The sequence below is a fragment of the Heliconius melpomene genome, chromosome 17 (assembly GCF_056956725.1).
Source record: "Heliconius melpomene rosina isolate 202511_hmr_F chromosome 17, ASM5695672v1, whole genome shotgun sequence".
NCBI lineage: Eukaryota > Metazoa > Arthropoda > Insecta > Lepidoptera > Nymphalidae > Heliconius > Heliconius melpomene.
Genome location: NC_140405.1, coordinates 10,966,839 through 10,985,104, shown reverse-complemented (window position 1 = coordinate 10,985,104; position 18,266 = coordinate 10,966,839). Strand labels below are relative to the sequence as shown.

Sequence of the window (18,266 nt, the reverse complement as noted above, 5' to 3'; positions counted from 1 at the left end):
TATTTGATTATTCCAAATAATTAAGAAGTATAAAAGACTATAATATGAAAATGTACGTTAAAAGTAAACATTATTCAAATTTTTCCACTTGTTACAATATATTTTGGCAACATAAACAACGATCATTAATGAATCAAATCGGTAATTAATTACACGACCAGATATTATGTTAGGCAGCCACGCCCTTTGCGTCCTGTTCGGCAGCGAGCAGGGTTCCTCAAGAAACCGGAGCTGGGTTTCGGCACAAAAATGACTGTATCTAAATTTAACCCGCGGGGGGGCAGCTAGCGCGCGGATCATCACCGGCCGGTCAGAGCCGCCTCGGTCGCCGCGGACTCCACATTCCAACGTCGTTGTGCTGGTCGAGGACTGACTAAGTGACCGCTTCTACCCGTGCGACGTAAGTGCAGTGTAGTGCAGTGAAAATATAATTATCAAGTTCCAACACTTATACTATGTACAGTGTGTAGATGCCTTAACAGTTTGTGCGTTCGGAAATAAGTTATTTTGGAAAGCAGTTTAAAACGTGGCGGAGTGTAAAAATAATCGCAACGCCAAATCGGGCTGGTGCGAAAATAGCGCGGGATTACGTTACTGTAAACTTGCAAGTTACATAAATATGTACTGAAGTCATTTATTACTGAACATGTATTTATTTTTTCATTACACACTACACACTGTACACAGTATAGATTGTATTTTTGAGGGCAAAATGCCGCATTTTTTTAAATTTATATTTATATAATGTAAAAAATACAATGAAAGTAAGAGAAAAATGTTAAAGAGAAAAAAAGAAGAAATTTTAAATTAATAATTTGCTAAGAAAAAAATTATGATAAAACTTTAAAATGTGAAGTAAACGTAAAATTATCACTAAGAACTTTGAACTAAAATTTTTTATCTTAAAAAATATATGAATGGCACAAAAGCTTTTTTTTTCAGTAAATTTCAATTGCAAAAAGTCTATTAAAATTTATTTTTTAAATCTATTTAACATATCTGGCATTTTTAAAAATATACATTTAAATTGTAAATTAGGAATAACATTTTTATTTACACCTTTATTACAAAAATCATCGACATATTACGATATATAGAAAAAATAGATAAGAATAAAAAAATATTCTTAATCTAATAATCTTCAAATTGCTGCAAAAAATATTTTTTCGAAGAAAGTAAAATAAAATACCCTAAAATAATACGAAATGAAACACCTGTTTCAACCAGTACTGAATTCGGCATCCTGTAATACTAAACTGAACCCGAACCAATTTTGATCTAACTTTGAACGCGTGCCAAATGGCGGGCGGGCGGAGGACAGAGAGCGGGCAGTCCGTGGGTGCGCCTAATGGTCGGAAAGATAAAACCGCCCAAAATAGATTGAACTTCATAAACAATGAGATTATTCGATGAGTATAGATTTTGACATGCCACCCTGCATCTATATTAGAAACTTGGCACGTTCACTTGATTAATGACTTCTATTGACTTTTAGTATTCACAAGATGAAATAACAACGATAATGAATTTGTAGAATATTTTGTTAATCTATATTTGTAAATATGAATGCAATATATGTATTTGTGTAAAATATTATATAGGTAAAGAGCACAGTTATTCAATTCCAATCATATTATTTAAACGGCAAATCAGTTACTTGCAGTAGTGCAGGGTACTTCAAGGTACTATCTTAGAACTCATTTATTTACCTAACGATAATGTTATAAAAATGCATAGTATAAGATATTTGCGAAACCAAAAGATCAAAAAATTTAATATTCTAAACTCCGGCCGTTAGCACAGACCAGAACATGGAATTTGGGTCAAGATAATAAAACAACAAGTTAAAAATAATGTAAATTTCTTACTTTACAGAATAACAAATCATCAACATGTCTGACGAAGAGGAATATTCGTAAGTATTTTATATTACCTAGATGAAGAATATAAAAATAAAAAAAAAACAATTTATCTTATATTGAGACAACTCTGATATTACACACTTCTTTTATAAACACAACACACACATTTTGTAAATAACACACATCAAACCTATCTGAAATGTTCCCTTTCAACATTGAGATGTACCCAGAAAACTAATTTACCCTAATTAACCTAAGAATGTGCACCATTTGAAGGGACTCTTTTGTATTATTATTATATTTCACAGTGGCTCCGAAGAGGAGGAAGTTGAAGAAGAAGTCGTGGAGTCGTAAGTATTTTGAACAAAAATCTCTATCCAATTCCCCTTAAGTTTAGAATCATTTAGAATCCTGTTTGGTTTTCAACTTAAGCTTTAGAGGCCTAGTTTCTATGCCTTGCAGATTTTTTCCAAATTTCTTTTAGACTTTAGCGAGCCAAATTCCATTTATTAGTGTCAAAATATATAAATTTGAGGACACATCTTGAACCCTCATCTCATGCCCTACTTCGTTAGCTGCACGCCCTCACCAACTCCTATTATCTCTTTTGTTACAGGAAGTAAGTGGCGTGTTTCGTTGATACAACACTTGCACTCGCTCATTAGCCTAAGATTAGACTCCAGTCTAAGCTTCTGCTGAAATTTCGCTTTTATTGCTTTCAGACTTTCAACTTCTAGGAGCTCCGCTTACAACATGTGCTTCATTAATTTCTAAAGTACTTTCTAACATCGAACTAATATTGTTTTAGAGTGTTCGTTCTGTTCAAGGTAAGTGATTGATCTTCACATAATGCAATAAAATTCTAATAAAGTGCTTTTTTGTTGCGTGCTTCAAATGAAATATGATTTATTTTTAGTTACAAGTTTTTTAATTCTGTTTATTTTTCCTTATCTGCTGCCGCTGCCGTTCCATCATAAAGGCCCGCTCCCAAACAAGAGTGAGTATTATGAGTACATATTTATAAACATAAGTAAATCGCTTCGCTTCTAGAAACTGTATGTGGTCATTAAATCGATATGCAAAGGCTGTGACTGATTGAAAACCAAAATTAATCTTTGCACTGGGTGAATGAACAACCAATTGGATTACGCAAAATTTAAATTGTGGTTACAAATACAAACACTAGTAACTTTTTTATTTTGGATGCGCAGAATAATCATCTCACCGCTTTTTCTTTATATATTTCTGTCATTTTTGAAGTTTAAAAAGTAGAAAATTGTAAAGTGTAGTAGAGGCTGATTGTTATTTTCTGTTTCTAGGAGTAGACCGTCGATCGCGTAAGTTGCACCGCTCTCTGTGGTGTCACTAACTATGTAATCCTCACATTAACTGATCAGGCCCGGGCGCATTAATATTCTAAGTATTATAAATCCAACCAGACCCCAAAATTGTTGGATGAACGATTAAACTATGTTCAGACGCTATTTATATCGATCAGTAGGCGTTCTATTTTTGAATACCGTGTTGCGCCCGCGCCGTCCCCGAAAAAAATATATATCGGTCAACGGGAAACTCGCAGAGTTCTCCTGATATTTTCCTAAATGATTAATAGCATGATTGGACCAAAATAACTAAAGCATGGCCTGCCATACACTCTTTTGTACGTAAAGCGTAAACCTTTGTCCTTGACATGTGACACCATGTTCATATCCTACCACTCTACAAATATAAAACATTTACAAATACACAAAAACAAAACATGCTTTATTGACAAATGTTATAACAAATATAATTGTTATTTTAATGAGACAACATACTTATGTATATGTAGTGGAGAAGAGCTTAACAGTATATATTAAGTGTTAACGGCGCTCAATGTGTAACATGATCTCATGATCTAAGCTGACGAAATATTAACTTGTCGAAAGTAAAACTAAGTATAGTTTGTTTAAGAAAAGGCAAATTAAAATATTATCAGAAATAATACATTCATCGTAACAAATTTGTAACGCTATATGTATTGTGAACCGTGACAGTTGCGGTTTTAATATTAACAAACATTTTTAGGAAATTATTAAGATTTTCACAAATAATTTATTTTCCAGGGGTGAGGGAGACCCAGAATTTATTAAGGTAATTATTATAGAAAACTTATATATTATCCAAATTTTGAAATATATTTCATCGTTGTTTATTAATCTTTAATTAAATAAAAATCAACAGCGTCAAGACCAGAAGCGGTCGGACTTGGACGAACAGTTGAAAGAATACATCAACGAATGGCGCAAACAAAGGTCCAAGGAGGAGGACGAGCTGAAACGCCTCAAAGAGAAGCAGGCTAAGCGCAAGGTAAACTTCTTACACATGTAAATATTAAATATGTATTAATTTACCGTAAACTATGTAAATAGTTAACAACAAAAAATTTAAATATATAGGTATCCCGCGCTGAAGAAGAGAAACGTCTCGCTCAAAAGAAGAAGGAAGAAGAAGAAAGGAGGGTTCGTGAGATTGAAGAAAAGAAACAGCGTGACATCGAAGAGAAGAGGCAGAGGCTCGAGGAGGCCGAAAAGAAACGCCAGGCTATGCTCCAGGCCATGAAAGAATCAAGCAAGACCGGACCTAACTTCACTATCCAGAAAAGGAGCGATAACGTGAGTTGTCAATTTTTGCAACTATAATGGAGTACAGAAACATATATAAAAGTATAACTTAAAAACTGATTTTGTATAACATTTCCCAAATGAAACATATACTCACATTTTGAATATTTCTGCAGTTCGGCCTTACCAACGCTCAACTCGAGCGCAACAAGACCAAGGAACAGTTGGAGGAGGAAAAGAAGATTTCCCTCTCAATCCGCATCAAGGCCCTCAACATCGAAGGCTTATCTGTGGACAAACTCCGGCAGAAGGCGGTAGAGCTCTGGGAGTGCATCGTCAAACTCGAGACAGAGAAATACGATCTCGAGGAGAGACAAAAGAGACAGGACTACGACGTAAGTTAATGTTTATACGAGATTATTACATGTTCATCTTATCTAAAAAATATATATTGTAGGTAAATTGTTTTAATAAACTTTACCAATTTTTAACAGTTAAAAGAACTTAAAGAAAGACAAAAGCAACAGTTGAGACACAAGGCTCTCAAGAAGGGTCTCGACCCCGAAGCACTTACAGGCAAGCACCCCGTAAGTATCAGAAAAATTACAAAATAATTATTTCTCAAAAAGGAGCAAGAGAAGTAACATATTTTTTGTTGTAGCCCAAAATCCAAGTTGCGTCCAAATATGAGCGACGTGTCGACACACGCTCCTATGACGACAAGAAGAAATTATTTGAGGGTGTAAGTAAACATTAAACATTTTTAACAATAAGAAACGAAAATCTTAGAAAGAGTGAAAGTTTAAGAGTAAAATTGATTCTGTTTTGTATTGTCAAGTCAATCACCAAGTATTTTCAACAAACTTTCAACATTTAGTATTATTTATTTTATAAAGAATCCACTAATAATATTAAATTAGACAAAATAAAAAGGTTCTAAGACACTGTAAATAGTAAAACGTGGATTAGACAAATATAAATTAGTAACTTTAAATACAGGGTTACGATACTATAGCAGCAGAGGTATTGGATAAGGCGTGGAAAGAGAAGATGGGCGAGTTCATGAACCGCACCAAAAGTAAGATGCGGACGTAGTTCAGACATGTTGTTTCCCCCACATCTGCCCGTGTATGGCATGTTCATATCTGCATGAATTTGCATCTCATGGGTTATAAAACATCATCAAAACTCGGATTAATAGGACATTGTCAAATGTCAAAAATATAACAAAAAATATTATACTTTTGTTTGTCATATTTTTGGATGATAATCATATCATATACGACTCAAAAATATGACGTGTTATGAACTTTATGTATCGATTCAATTTGAAAATACGTTGCTTTAAAGTACTATCTTCTAGGAGATTAATTTGGCAGTGTTCAAAAAAATAAGGATGGGATTCGACACAATCCTTTGTATTTTGAATCCGAATTGAACCTTGTGTTAACCATTCCTAGGACCTAGAAAAACTGAACAAGGACTTCCTTGAGAAGGTGTGGCAAGAGAGGGCCGACCAGTTCGGTGGCAGGCAAAAGGGTAAGTATTCGATGGGAAAAAAACTTAAATCTTATTATAAAATATAATTTCGGAAATAGATTATAAATTTAAAACTTAAAAAGACTAAATTGACTTAAAAAGACGAAAAGTTGACTAAATTGTTTTACAAGACAATAGCTATATATAATACGTAAGTAGTGTTCCTTCATGTGTTGTGTGGTAATTAATGTTCAGTTGTAGCACGTGAGTTAATGTATAAGAAATTATTACTAAATTAATGGTCATTAATTCATAAATACTTCTTGTACTGGTCGGGAGTTCATTCATAAATTTAATGTCTCGTTAGACTCTCAACAAACAAATTTAAAATAGAACATCTACACTGAACAAATATATATTTAAAACTATAAGAAAAGACATTACATTACTTCACAAATACATTACTTTGTCAAAAATACATTAGAACTTGGAGGCTGTCAAGATGTTTTCATTGGCCAAAATTCAAATAAGAACAAAATTAATACTAAGTCTTGACAGCTATATAAAAATGACATGCTAATAATATTTTATCTACATAGCGCGACTACCTAAGTGGTTCGGTGAGAGGCCCGGCAAGAAGAAGGGCGAGCTAGAATCCCCTGAAGGCGAGGAGGACGTGAAGGCCGAGCCCGAGGAAGACGAAGAGCCCGTATTCGAGCCTGAGCCCGAAGAGGAGGAAGAAGTCGAGGAAGTCGAGGAGGAAGAGGAGGAGGAGGAGGAAGAAGAGGAAGAGGAAGAAGAGGAGGAGGAAGAGGAATAAGTGAGTATTAGTATTTGTATTAGAAACGTCAAGAAGTTTTTAAAACTTAAGTAATTAGCTCTCCCAAAAAGAGTTGCTTTATAACAATAATAGAAATAATATTTGACAAGCAAATGTTTGAGGTCAATCTTGTTAAACGGGGTACACGCGTCCGACTGTAAACGCGACTGGTTGTGGGTTTGATGTCCTCTTGAGGAAATGACATATTTCATATTTTCATTATCCGAGAAAGGATGGTGACGACACAAACCGCGGCGTCTTGTTCTGCCAGTCGGCGAAAAGTTGGGAACGAAAGTGACTTAATAGGGACGAAGTATCTTAACACTACGTCCCTACTCCCACTGCCTACCTTGCTATGTGCAAGCTACATCGTAAAGCCAGAAAAAGCGTAATATTATCCTTCAAATAATCTGAAACTTGATCGGTTGAACTATTAAAACGTTTCTAAATACGTAATAGAGCTTGGCGCTAAATTATATATTTAACTGCTGGCACCACAGATAATATATACACGTGCCAAAATTGACTTACAAATAGTCAATAATTTTCTCTGCTATGAGTAATCTGGTAACGTAACAACTTGAAACTGGCAAACAATAATAGTATTTCTCTAGAAGATAATTACTGGGCGCAGGAAGCTGTTCTTAAACAGATACATGGCTTTATGCCAATTTTGTAATAGATGGGTCTATTTTAATATACTTTACCAAAGATTTCTAAGCATTTTGTAATAATTAAAAGTATCAATATAAAGTTAACACCAGGTTCCCTCCACCTACCCTACTGTGTGTGGGATACAGCGTGAAGCTGAGTTTTTATATTAAATTGAAAATAAAAATATTCATGTACCTACGTATAATAAACGCAGAATAATCACTTTCGACACTACATTTTCTATACTTATGTTGAAGAAAAAAAATATTATATTTATTCGTATATTGTTCTTTCCAGATATAAGAAACATTCAACACTCAAGGGCTAGAACGCCGACGGAGCTTCGTCGGTTACCATTTTGTAACCAATCCATTACTTATCGCTACTATTATATAAATTATTTTTATTATTCAGTCGTTACGGAACATGGACGTTACTTACGTTGCGTCGACAAGATCTATGACGTTGCAATAAACTAATTTATTTCATACATCAAACTAGTTTTATTTCAAACCCTATAAATAGAAAGAAAAAAAAATATAATGTCCTTTTAAAAATATGTTTAGTATATTTACATATAAATATACTATGCACCATAAGATACATACCTCTATATTATAAAGGTACTAATAAAAATAAGTTTATTTTTAACAATATAAGCTTATTTTATGTATAATATATTTCTCTTGCGTATATTCTGTACCTACAAAGCCTTCAATTTGTTGTTCTATGTATTTAACAAACTGTTATTTTGAGTTAATATAAGAAAAGTATTTGAATTGATATATTGACTAACTCCATCTTATGACCTTAATATATAGATGATTTTAGTGAAAATTACTTTTGATTTTATATATTACTTTTATGTATGAAACCATCGGTAAGTATAGTTAATGCTCTGTATGATTCCTTATAAAATATTCAATGAAACTAAAAGAATAAACAAATAATAATAATAATAATACAACATAAATATATATTCAAAATTATGTTTATTATAATAAAAATTGAATTTCATTACACAATATTAGGAAATGGCTGCTCCAATAGTTTTATCTTTTTACTTAAAAAAGATACAATCATTCCTCTGAGTGGACATCAAATCCACAACCGTCGCATTTACGGTCAGATGCTATTCTATAGTGGCAGGATGGCCTATGCGTACCTCTGTTTTACTATTATAATTTATGTTTACTGTCTATAATAAGATATTAAATACAGATAATAAAAGGAATTTCTTGTTTGATATTTGTAATATGCTAAAGATATACATAATAAACAGCCACGTCAAAGTTAAAAACTAAATATAATAACTATTAAAATATTATAATGGATATTACGAAACTACATCTATATACTAAAGTTAGCCTTGTTTTGATAATGAAGAAAAAACCTTAAATATGTTTCGATAAAAAAAAATATTTTTAATGCTCCAGTGGAAAAAGTAACGAAAGATTATTATATAGATATAAATAAGTTAAGTGAAAAATCAAATTTATTTACCGACAATGAGAAAGGATGATTCTATATTTTTTTATTGACTAATTAATACATTTAAAAAAAAATAAATATAGCATCAAAACAAGGAATATTATAACATTTATAATTATTTTAAAGTACCTATGCGGCGGCGCTTATTGGTTCAGCTGGTGGTTTTTGCGGCGGAGACTTGTGCATCATGTTGATTTTGTCCCCTAGACTTAACGCCATGCCCTATAAAAAAAATTAAATATTTTAACATTGTGTAATGATACATTTAATAGCAGTTATACGTTTTTTCCAGCATAGCAGGGTATGATTAAGACAAGACTAGCATTAAGACATTCTGTTCCTCACTTTCTGGTGTAATTTTTAAGACATCGGGTCTTGATAGGCGGGTCAATACGCCCCGCTTTGTCTTGTTACCAGAGCTTATTAGTGAAAATTATTTATTTTATGTCATGTCACGTTTACAGTCAACTCCTTTCGCCTTATTTAATACATATATTTACAAATTTCAAATGTAACTATCTCATCATGGCCCTAGAACGTTGTTTGTTCATTTAAATCTACTATAATATAGTACATATAATAGTGTGTGCTCGTGAGTATGAGTACGTGTGAGTTTGTGTGAGCGCATACCTGTGTCTTGGCGCGTATGCGCACGTGTCCGACAACGGGCGCGCCGGGCCGCTGCAGGGGCGTCTCTATGCTGAGGTTAGCGAGGGCGTCTTCTCCGAAGATACTGCGCGCGTACAGATTGGCCGCCATGAACCCGCACTGACCAGACAGCGCCTGCACACAGATATGACAAATATTTACTAATATTATAAAAATGAAGTTTGTTTAGTTACACATGTTAAACCCAGTAGCCATTGTTTTGAATTGAAAAATATTTTAATATAATGTCAAATTCTTTTTTATTCTATGTTAAATTAACAAACTAAAACATTTTCTTAAGAAATTAGAAAATATTTTTTCTATAAATCCAATACATTTGAAATGTAAATAATATGTTATGACATTTACAAAAAAAGTCTATAAAATTAAGTAACCTTATCTGGCGTGAGACACTTCATGTTGGTAGAGGCGAGAAGATGCTGCAGATAGTCGCGCAAGTCTGTGATGTTTGTGTTCACAGATACCTGAAAAAAGGACATTACAATTATATAAAAAATAATTTAATAGACTTTAAAATCTATTTATTATGTTATTTTAAAAGTGATACGTATTTTTTTTGTTTAAAGTGAAAAAAGAGAGAATTCAAAATAATGGAAGTTACAGAGCTTCAGCTTCCGTTATGGGTCGGAATTTCCGAATTTCCGATTAATATGAATCTTCCGACTTCGACTAAGAAGTTGTAATGGAAGATGGCTAGCAGAAATTGCCTCTCCACAGAACCCCAATAACATATTCCGTTATTTGGTATTTTTCATGTAAGGAGCACTGTATTTGGTTTCTTATTGAGTGTTTTCAAAAGTATAAAATTGTTCGATTATATTGATCAATTTAAGTACCAACAAATGAACAATGAAGACAAAAGCAAGTGTTATTAACTTAATTAATTTACCTTATTCTCCCATTCAAACTCGGCCCACATGTGTCTAAAGTCCGCATCGCTACAGGCCGCGGGCTGTATATAGTCCACAATGTCTATATGTATATCGTTTAACACTACCACGCCGCGATCCATTGAAGCACCTGACACTTCGTACACTGTAAACATATGTTTATTTTAGCTTCGCGCTGTATCTCGTAATTAATGGTTAAGACACTGTTAAACATGCACTGTCCAATTTTCGAGACATTGCGCTTTGAGTGTCGGAATTTAACAACATGCTTTGTCTACTGAAGCAGAGATATGAAAATATTTAAATCAAAGTGTTACAATTCTGTTCTAGTATTCGAGTTACTGGCTCATTTTATATTCGGCATATTTTAATTAATATTATACATAATGACAAACAGAAGGAAACTATATTATATGACTATATTATTCCCTTTTTTCTGTTCTGCTCGGAATGTTCGGATAAAGGCATGAAAGTCTAATTTTTTAAACACCAATTATAGTATTTTGTTAACAGGAAATTTCTACAAAAAATATTGATTTAATCACGAGCTATAATACAAAATATTATTATAAAACTACATAGAGATAAAAAGAGCTTACCAATATTTCCAAATATGATCCCATTTTCCGTTGACGCAACCTTAACATGGGCTCTTATAGTGGTGAAGTCACGAGGCGCAAGCACGACTCCCGCCGGCCTCTCCACCAGCCGGAGCTCACCCAAGGTGGCCAGTTCCAGGGTACAATGTTGCAGTGTGTCGTCCGTTTGGTTCACTACTAGCACATCTAGCACTACATCATATTGATGGACTGATACTAAAGCTTCTGCGTATACTGGATCCGAGAACCCTGTGTGTTTATATAATTTAGTATACATATTAACTAAACACACACATACCAAAAAGTTTCTGATAATAAAATATTGCATTCAAATTTGAATATTTTTTTCAAGTATACATCAATCACTATATGCCACACGCGTGTCGCGAAACAATGTTATCTTACTAGTGCTTGGAAAAAAATTATTTATTCTAGGGAATGGTAATCGCGAACCCACAACCAACCCAATTATCCTATTGAGCCACTATGACTGCATAATTTAAATTAGTCCATAATAAAATAGATAAGCAAGCATTTGAATCGTCAAATGAACTAGTCGCTACCACTGACTTGGAGGACAGTTTTGAGAAGAGCTGACAACAGATTGAACAATTGTACTTTTCAATATAAAAACTACAATTATTTATTTTCTCATATGAAGTACTTTTGTGATATAATAATATTATTATATTAAACATTCATACATATAAAAAAACATTGTTTTGAGTTGCATTACAGCAATAATTCCTTCCAATAATAGATTTCCTCATCTTTCTTCCATGTAAAGATTGTGATGACTTATAGTTTTAATATCTGTATAGGTTACTAAAAACAATAAATTTAATCACTCAAGAATATCACTTCTCCCCAAGCTTACCTGTTAGTTGAGTGACTTTAGACAATTTTGAACCAGTACTAGTGCTTCGACCTTGCAGCGCCTTAGACAAAGACAACTCCAGCTCATCTCTATGTGCTGACGCTGCACCACCACTCGTTCCAGATAGAGCAGCAAAGTTGATTCCTTGTTCAACAGCAACAGCACGGGGTGGTGGTGGAGGTGTGTCTATCTCGGTGTCGGCCAGTAGGTCGGGGGCGGCGCGCTCAGGTAGTGCCAGTAATGCTGTTAGTGCAGCACGAGACTGGTCCAGCAGTTGTATAGCAACGGGGGGGCGCGTGGCGGCCGCGCGGAGACACATCGCCGCGTGCTCCAGGTCATCCGCTGTCAGCGAGTTGGCGCTTTCTGTACATTTTGTAAATATGTATGTTGTAGTAATATATTTTTTTTCTTTTCTCACTTTATCGATTACTAGGACATACATAATTGTTATTTTTCGGTGATAATTATGTTGATACATGTTATTTGTGTTAATAATTTGGATATTCCTAATAAAATTTTGAAATACTCCCTTAATTTTTAGCTTTTTTATTTTATCTTTATCTATACTAATATAATAATGGGGAAGAGTTTGTTTTTTGTCTGTCTGTTTGTTTGTTTAAGCGCTAAGATCTCTGGATCTACTGGTCCGATTTATTGCTACGTACGGATTTTAAGACTGTCCTTTATCTCGACATTTCATTTCGAGATTTTTCTTCATTTAGGAATCAAAATCATAATCTGTCGTGCATACAGTCATGCCACTGCGCCGCGACTGGGCCTCAATCATTATGGTACTATGCCATAATCGCACATTACAAATATTTTGTTTATTAACTTAATAAATAGACAATAATGCATAAATTATGGTTTTAAGAAATTCTTGCCTACCTTTAGCAGACTTGCAATAGGCGAGCAAGCGTGCGGCAAGATGCAATGCACGATTGGCGTGCGCGGGACCTCCGCGCAGAGCCAGCTTGGCGAGCGCCGAGCTCGCGCACGCCGCCGTGAACCCGTCACTGTCACGCAGCGCGCCGCCCAGACCCGCGCCGGACGCGCCTCCCGCACTCGCGCCTCCTGCCGCCGCCGGTAGGTTGAAAGCCGACTGCGTCGCGTAGGTGCCGTCGCTAGTCACGAGTTGGCGCGCCGGCGCCTCCTTGTCGGCGGCGGGCGCGGGCGCAGGCGTGGACTCGGGCTCGGCGGAGAAGGGGGAGGGCGCTGGCAGCGCGCTCTCCAGCACGTCCAGCGCGTCGCGGGCCGCGTCCTCGGTGTCCGCGAACTCCGCCACCAGCCACAGCGCAGAGCGCGCGACTGGCGCGGCACGCAGGCCGGGCAGCGCGCGCAGCAGCCCCGCGAAAACGAGCGCGCGCAGGTGCGGCGCCGCCACCAGCACATGGCGCAAGAACAGCAGCACGTCGAGAGCGGCGGGCGCGGCGCCGTCGCCCAGCAAGTCCAGCAGCGCGGGCGCGACCGCGGGCGCGGCATCGGGGAACTTGGCGGCGGCTCGGTGCAGCGCGCGCACCAACAGCTGGCGGTAGCGCGCCGCGTCGTCGTGGTCGGCCAGCGCCGCGCGTGCCGCCTCCTTGCGCAGCGTGGCCACCAGCTCGAGTGCGTGGCGCGGCGCCGCCAGCTCTAGCGCGAGGTGCAGTGTGTGTCGGCGCACGTCAAGGTCGGAAGCGGCGAGCGCGCGCAGCACGTCCATGGCGAGATCCGGCAGTGCGCGCGCGCCAGCCTCCCCTGAGGCAGCACGCAGGCGGCGCAGCTTGCCGAGCACGATGAGCTTCACGTTGTTGTCGCTCTCCTTGGCGACGAGGTCGATGTAGGCGGCGGCGGCGGCCTTGACGGCGGCGGGCGCGGCGGACAGCGTCACGAGCGTACCGGCCGCCTCGTAGCGCACGGCAGCGCTGGGCGCGTTTAGGAGGCCGTACACGGTGCGGATGAAGCGCGACCGCTCCGATGGGTTGGTGTGGCACACCTGAATATTACACATTAGCAGGTCACAATAACATAAAATATAAGATTGAGCCCTTTTTAAATAAAATATGTGACAATTTAAAACAATATAAAATAGGTTTTTTTGTAAATATACATTTTTTTAAGATATTTAAACAATAGGAATATAATGATTGTCATACAATATTTTTTCAATTATAATGAAAGAAAGAAAAGAAGTTCGAAAAATGTAAAAGATAAGGTTTAAGAAAATATCTCAAAAAATCTCATGTAAAATAGAAGAAAAGTATACGACGTCACATATTTTCAGTGTTGGTTGATTAAATGAGATTCACAAATTTCACAATAAATTTGATGGAGACAAAGCTGCAAAGCATTTTGTTTAACAAATATAATTTACCATTCTTGGAGTCCTTTATAACTTTGATTTGTCATGATTATATTAATTATCAAAAACTAGTTGTATTTTTATAAGCACATATATAACAATCTTAACACATCACATCTATATTTTGCCTCCCAACTCCGGTTCCGTTAAAACCTCCGTAACACACCTGTAATAATTATATCATCAAAAACACTAATAAAATTACCACTAACCTTATAAATAAGCTCCACAATAACCAATTGCAGTATATCACCAAATCCATGTACATGGTCCAACCTATCAGCCAGATAGGCCAGAGCTCGTTCTTGTTCCGCATGTAAGAGCATTAGGAACGCGTTGCGCTTGCAAGACATATCCTGTTCACCTTCTAGGAAAGTGCCAATTAGTTCTGGGGCATCCGGGATAAGGAATTCAAAGTTCCTGAGACAAGAGACAATTCAATTCATTTTCTTGAAATATTTATTGAAATGTTTATGTTCAAATATTTATATCTTCATTTCTTCACTCAGGTGTCAAGGCAAAATCGCAGTGTGCAGTGTTCCGCCATTCAACACGCAATGCGTCCAGAAATTGGCAGAAAGTGGGGAATGGAGTGTCTTAACACTAGGTTCCCTCTGCCTACCCTGCTGTGTCAGGATACAAGGTGAAGCTGATTGATTCTTCACTCTGGTAACAAGGCAAAGCATGCAATGCTTCATGGAGTAAGTGCCAAATGGATGGTCTTAACACTAGATTCCCAAGTTCCCTCTGCTTCATTTACTATGTACCAGATACAGCGTAATCCCAAAATAAAAAAGGCATAAAATTTTGTTAAGAGGTGGTACTCTCTAACGATGCTTAATATTACAACAGAGTAGTATATTTTTACACAAATTAAATACTATACAAATTTTAATTTTGTTTTAATTCCAAATAATAACTCGCAAGATATACTCAAAAAAATGTTTTCCATGTATTTCTGAGTGATATGTATAGTACGGTCAATATGTACTAAACTTTTTGTACATTAGACTCTACTACTCTAGAAGTAAATAATCAAAAGTGAAAAAATCCTCAAGTCAATTTTGCACAGCCATCTGTTGCTTACTTCAGAGCGGCCATACTGCAACTTATTACTAATCAAAAAACAAAAATGTTAAAAGATAAAGAAAGAGAAAAACACATACCGATATATAGTAAATATAGCTAAAACAGCATTCCTCCTGACATAAGAGTGGCGGTGCTCTAAGCACGCTCGGATCGCTGGCATTAGGGGCTCCAGCAGCTCCGGCTCCTTCAATTTACACAAAAACCGCAGTGTTGAACCACGGATGAACTCATTTGGATGTTGTAAGTCCTTGGAAAGAAAGATAAATGAATATTTATAATATTGAGAGCCATTGTAGCACACAGTCTGCCTATAAATGTGAGCATATCACATATGTAAGCATTCCACCAAAATAGTCAAGTGCTCTATCAGAATAAACAGAGAATCTAATACCAAGATAGCTATCTAAACCTCATATTGTGTTCAATTATGAAGAATGAACCTAAGAACCTAGTGTTAAGATACTTCTCTGTCATAAAGAGACTTCTGTTCCTCACTTTTTTCTGAATTATGGAAACATTGCATTTTAAGAGGTGGAAATCAACATTATGCATTGTCTTTTTACCAGAGCGAGCAAATCAACATATTAAATATTTCATTTCCTTAAGTGGGAATCAAACCCACAACCTGCCTTGCACAACAGTCCTACACTTGTGCATCTGCACAACAACAAGCCTCAAATAAATTATGAAACAATATAGAACAAAATTACCTTTCTATAAGCATCACAGACAAGAATCATCTCTTGCATCAGTTTACCATCAGCGGTGGTTTTAGGTACAATTTCCCAGAAAATTAACAACAATTTCTTAATAGTATGATCTTGCAATGGCAGCACAAATCTAATTATAATCATCAAAAGTCCAGGGATCTTTTCCCCAGAGAGTATAATGCTAATTGTTTTCTTTAGAGCTTCAATCTTTTTTTTGATGTCCCCTTTTTCTGTTTAAAATTTTAAATTACTAAGCATACATAGAATTACACAAAAGTAAAAATTAAAGAAAAATAACAAAGTGAAATCAAGATCTTAACAACAATATGAATGTATATTTAGTTGATTCAAGATTAAGAGATTCAGATTTTTTTTTATTTTATCTTAACACTGCATATTAGGGTAGTCAGAGGAAAAGTGTCAAGGCACTCTGTTTAATTCTCTTTTAAATTCAACATATTGTATGTTGAGAAACAACACACAAACACTGCACTTAGAGTTTTAGTGGGAAAATGAATGTCTAATAATAGATTCCCACAACGGATTGAACCATTGCGTGGTGACACCAGCGCTTGTGCCTTGATGGCCGAAAATGTATTTGTTTTTATATTATTATCACTTACCAAGATCAAGCTTAAGTTGCATTTCATTATGGGGCTCTGAGTCAGTGGGGAAATTGATAAGAGTATAGCATGGTTGCTCTACACCCGCCATGATTCTAAAATAAAAAATATTAAATATTTTTTTCATAAAACTTATAAGCCTTTCAAAAATAAAAATATGTACCTAACCTATTGGATATGTAATATGGATTAAAATTTATTTAAAATTACAAACCTAACCATTAATATACATTATTATATTATTAGAAAAACGAATATATAATAAGTATCTTGCGCAACTTTGCTATTAATGTGAAACACAGGTAAAATGTAAGTATAGTTGATATGAATACACCAAGTATGGAAGCAAGTTTTAACCCTCTTATAGATTAATTAAAACAGCTTATAATGGTTTGTTGGTTGTGAGTTTAAGAAAATACTTTTATAACTCTATACGAATTAAAATTGTAGTTTTTAATAAATTACTTATCGCATACTTCACTGTGTGATCCGGCTTTAAGTAAAATTTACCTTAAATATGCACGTCACAAGTGTCTATAAGACTATCATATATTATTATATATATTTATTAAATATTTAACCAATTATTAGTCGATAATTCTGCCGTAATATAACTTAATTTTGAAAATAATACAATCAAATACGTGTCCACATCAAACATGACATGTCATTTGTGACAACACCATTGACATTTAAATTTTCATTTCAGAAATTTAATTTCCGTGTTGTCTTATTTTTATTCATAAATAAAAAACCTGCGGTGACTAAAATATTTAAATATTTTACTCCCAACATTTATTACAAAAATTATAAGGTCTACAAAAATTTTAAAATATTCAATATTTTCTCATGTGGAATTTGGAGCTACAAGTGGGTACAGTTCACCAGGCTTAGATTGAATTTTATATTTGTGCGGGTGTTAACTAAAAGTAAAATAAAAAAAAAAACCTTTTAAAAATAGAGTTTATTATTTGAAGTCATAAAAATCCAACATTAATGTCATGAAGTAGTGTGAACCGGTTAAGCCAAGCAAAAAATTCACCGGACCTACGGCATTCATCCCATCAACATATACAGGGTGGAAGAGGCAGCGCTTCTTTAACTGAAACTGCATATATTTGATCGCATACAACGTAGAGCTGTTCGAATCATTAAGGACCCAGTAAGCTGTGAAAGGCTTGACACTTTGGCTCTGCGTAGAGACGTCTCCTCACTGTGCGTTCTCTATCGCATTTATCATGGTGAGTGTTCTGAAGAACTATTTGACCTGTTACCTGCCGCCGAATTTTCTAACCGCACAGCACGTCACAAACTTAAATATCATCCACACCATCTGGATACGTGGCACTCCACTACTGTGCGGTTTCGTAGAAACTTCCTTCCACGCTCCACCGAACTGTGGAACGGTCTACCCGCGGCAGTGTTTCCAGGTCGGTACGTTATGGGTACCTTTAAAAAGCGCGTCTATCTCCACCTCAAAGGCCGGCAACGCACCTGTAGCTCCTCTGGTGCTGCACGGGGTCGTGGGCGGCGGTGATCACCATCAGGTGACCCTAACGCTC

The 18,266-nt window shown here is 36.0% G+C and overlaps 2 protein-coding genes across 7 annotated transcripts; one reads left to right on the top strand and one right to left on the bottom strand.

The window, feature by feature from the left end:
* The first annotated feature begins 247 nt into the window (after nucleotides 1–247).
* up (Troponin T, skeletal muscle) lies at nucleotides 248–7,915 on the top strand. Of its 6 annotated transcripts, none has more exons than XM_085201241.1 (14): nucleotides 248–400; nucleotides 1,876–1,915; nucleotides 2,171–2,212; nucleotides 2,842–2,859; nucleotides 3,182–3,199; nucleotides 3,968–3,995; nucleotides 4,086–4,211; nucleotides 4,301–4,516; nucleotides 4,642–4,860; nucleotides 4,960–5,052; nucleotides 5,127–5,207; nucleotides 5,465–5,543; nucleotides 6,544–6,764; nucleotides 7,716–7,915. In XM_085201241.1, the coding sequence occupies exons 2-13, from the start codon at nucleotides 1,893–1,895 to the stop codon at nucleotides 6,762–6,764; spliced, it is 1,164 nt and encodes a 387-aa protein (XP_085057367.1). In that variant the 5' UTR covers nucleotides 248–400; nucleotides 1,876–1,892; the 3' UTR covers nucleotides 7,716–7,915. The 6 variants fall into 6 exon arrangements, with proteins under 6 accessions (XP_085057367.1, XP_085057370.1, XP_085057372.1 ...); XM_085201240.1 differs by lacking the exon at nucleotides 5,465–5,543 and adding an exon at nucleotides 5,926–6,004 and having other exon boundaries at nucleotides 249–400; XM_085201244.1 differs by lacking the exon at nucleotides 3,182–3,199.
* A 476-nt stretch (nucleotides 7,916–8,391) lies between these two features.
* Nucleotides 8,392–17,383, bottom strand: betaCOP (coatomer subunit beta). Its single transcript, XM_085201239.1, has 12 exons — nucleotides 17,215–17,383; nucleotides 16,705–16,799; nucleotides 16,082–16,311; nucleotides 15,449–15,618; nucleotides 14,495–14,702; nucleotides 12,833–13,916; nucleotides 11,945–12,307; nucleotides 11,068–11,316; nucleotides 10,468–10,613; nucleotides 9,953–10,042; nucleotides 9,540–9,692; nucleotides 8,392–9,131 (listed from the first exon to the last, which is right to left on the bottom strand). Exons 2-12 carry the CDS (start codon nucleotides 16,793–16,795, stop codon nucleotides 9,039–9,041), a joined length of 2,877 nt encoding a protein of 958 aa, XP_085057365.1. The 5' UTR covers nucleotides 16,796–16,799; nucleotides 17,215–17,383; the 3' UTR covers nucleotides 8,392–9,038.
* Nucleotides 17,384–18,266: the final 883 nt, after the last annotated feature.

Coding starts and splice junctions, on each gene's coding strand:
- betaCOP (XM_085201239.1), bottom strand. CDS start 16,795: ATGGCGGGTGTAGAGCAACCATGCTATACTCTTATCAATTTCCCCACT. Junction 10,043..10,467: donor AGTTTGAATGGGAGAATAAG/GTAAATTAATTA, acceptor TCCTTTTTTCAG/GTATCTGTGAACACAAACAT. Junction 9,132..9,539: donor GCATACGCGCCAAGACACAG/GTATGCGCTCAC, acceptor TTTTTTTTATAG/GGCATGGCGTTAAGTCTAGG.
- up (XM_085201241.1), top strand. CDS start 1,893: ATGTCTGACGAAGAGGAATATTC. Junction 4,517..4,641: donor TCCAGAAAAGGAGCGATAAC/GTGAGTTGTCAA, acceptor ATATTTCTGCAG/TTCGGCCTTACCAACGCTCA. Junction 5,053..5,126: donor CACTTACAGGCAAGCACCCC/GTAAGTATCAGA, acceptor TTTTTGTTGTAG/CCCAAAATCCAAGTTGCGTC.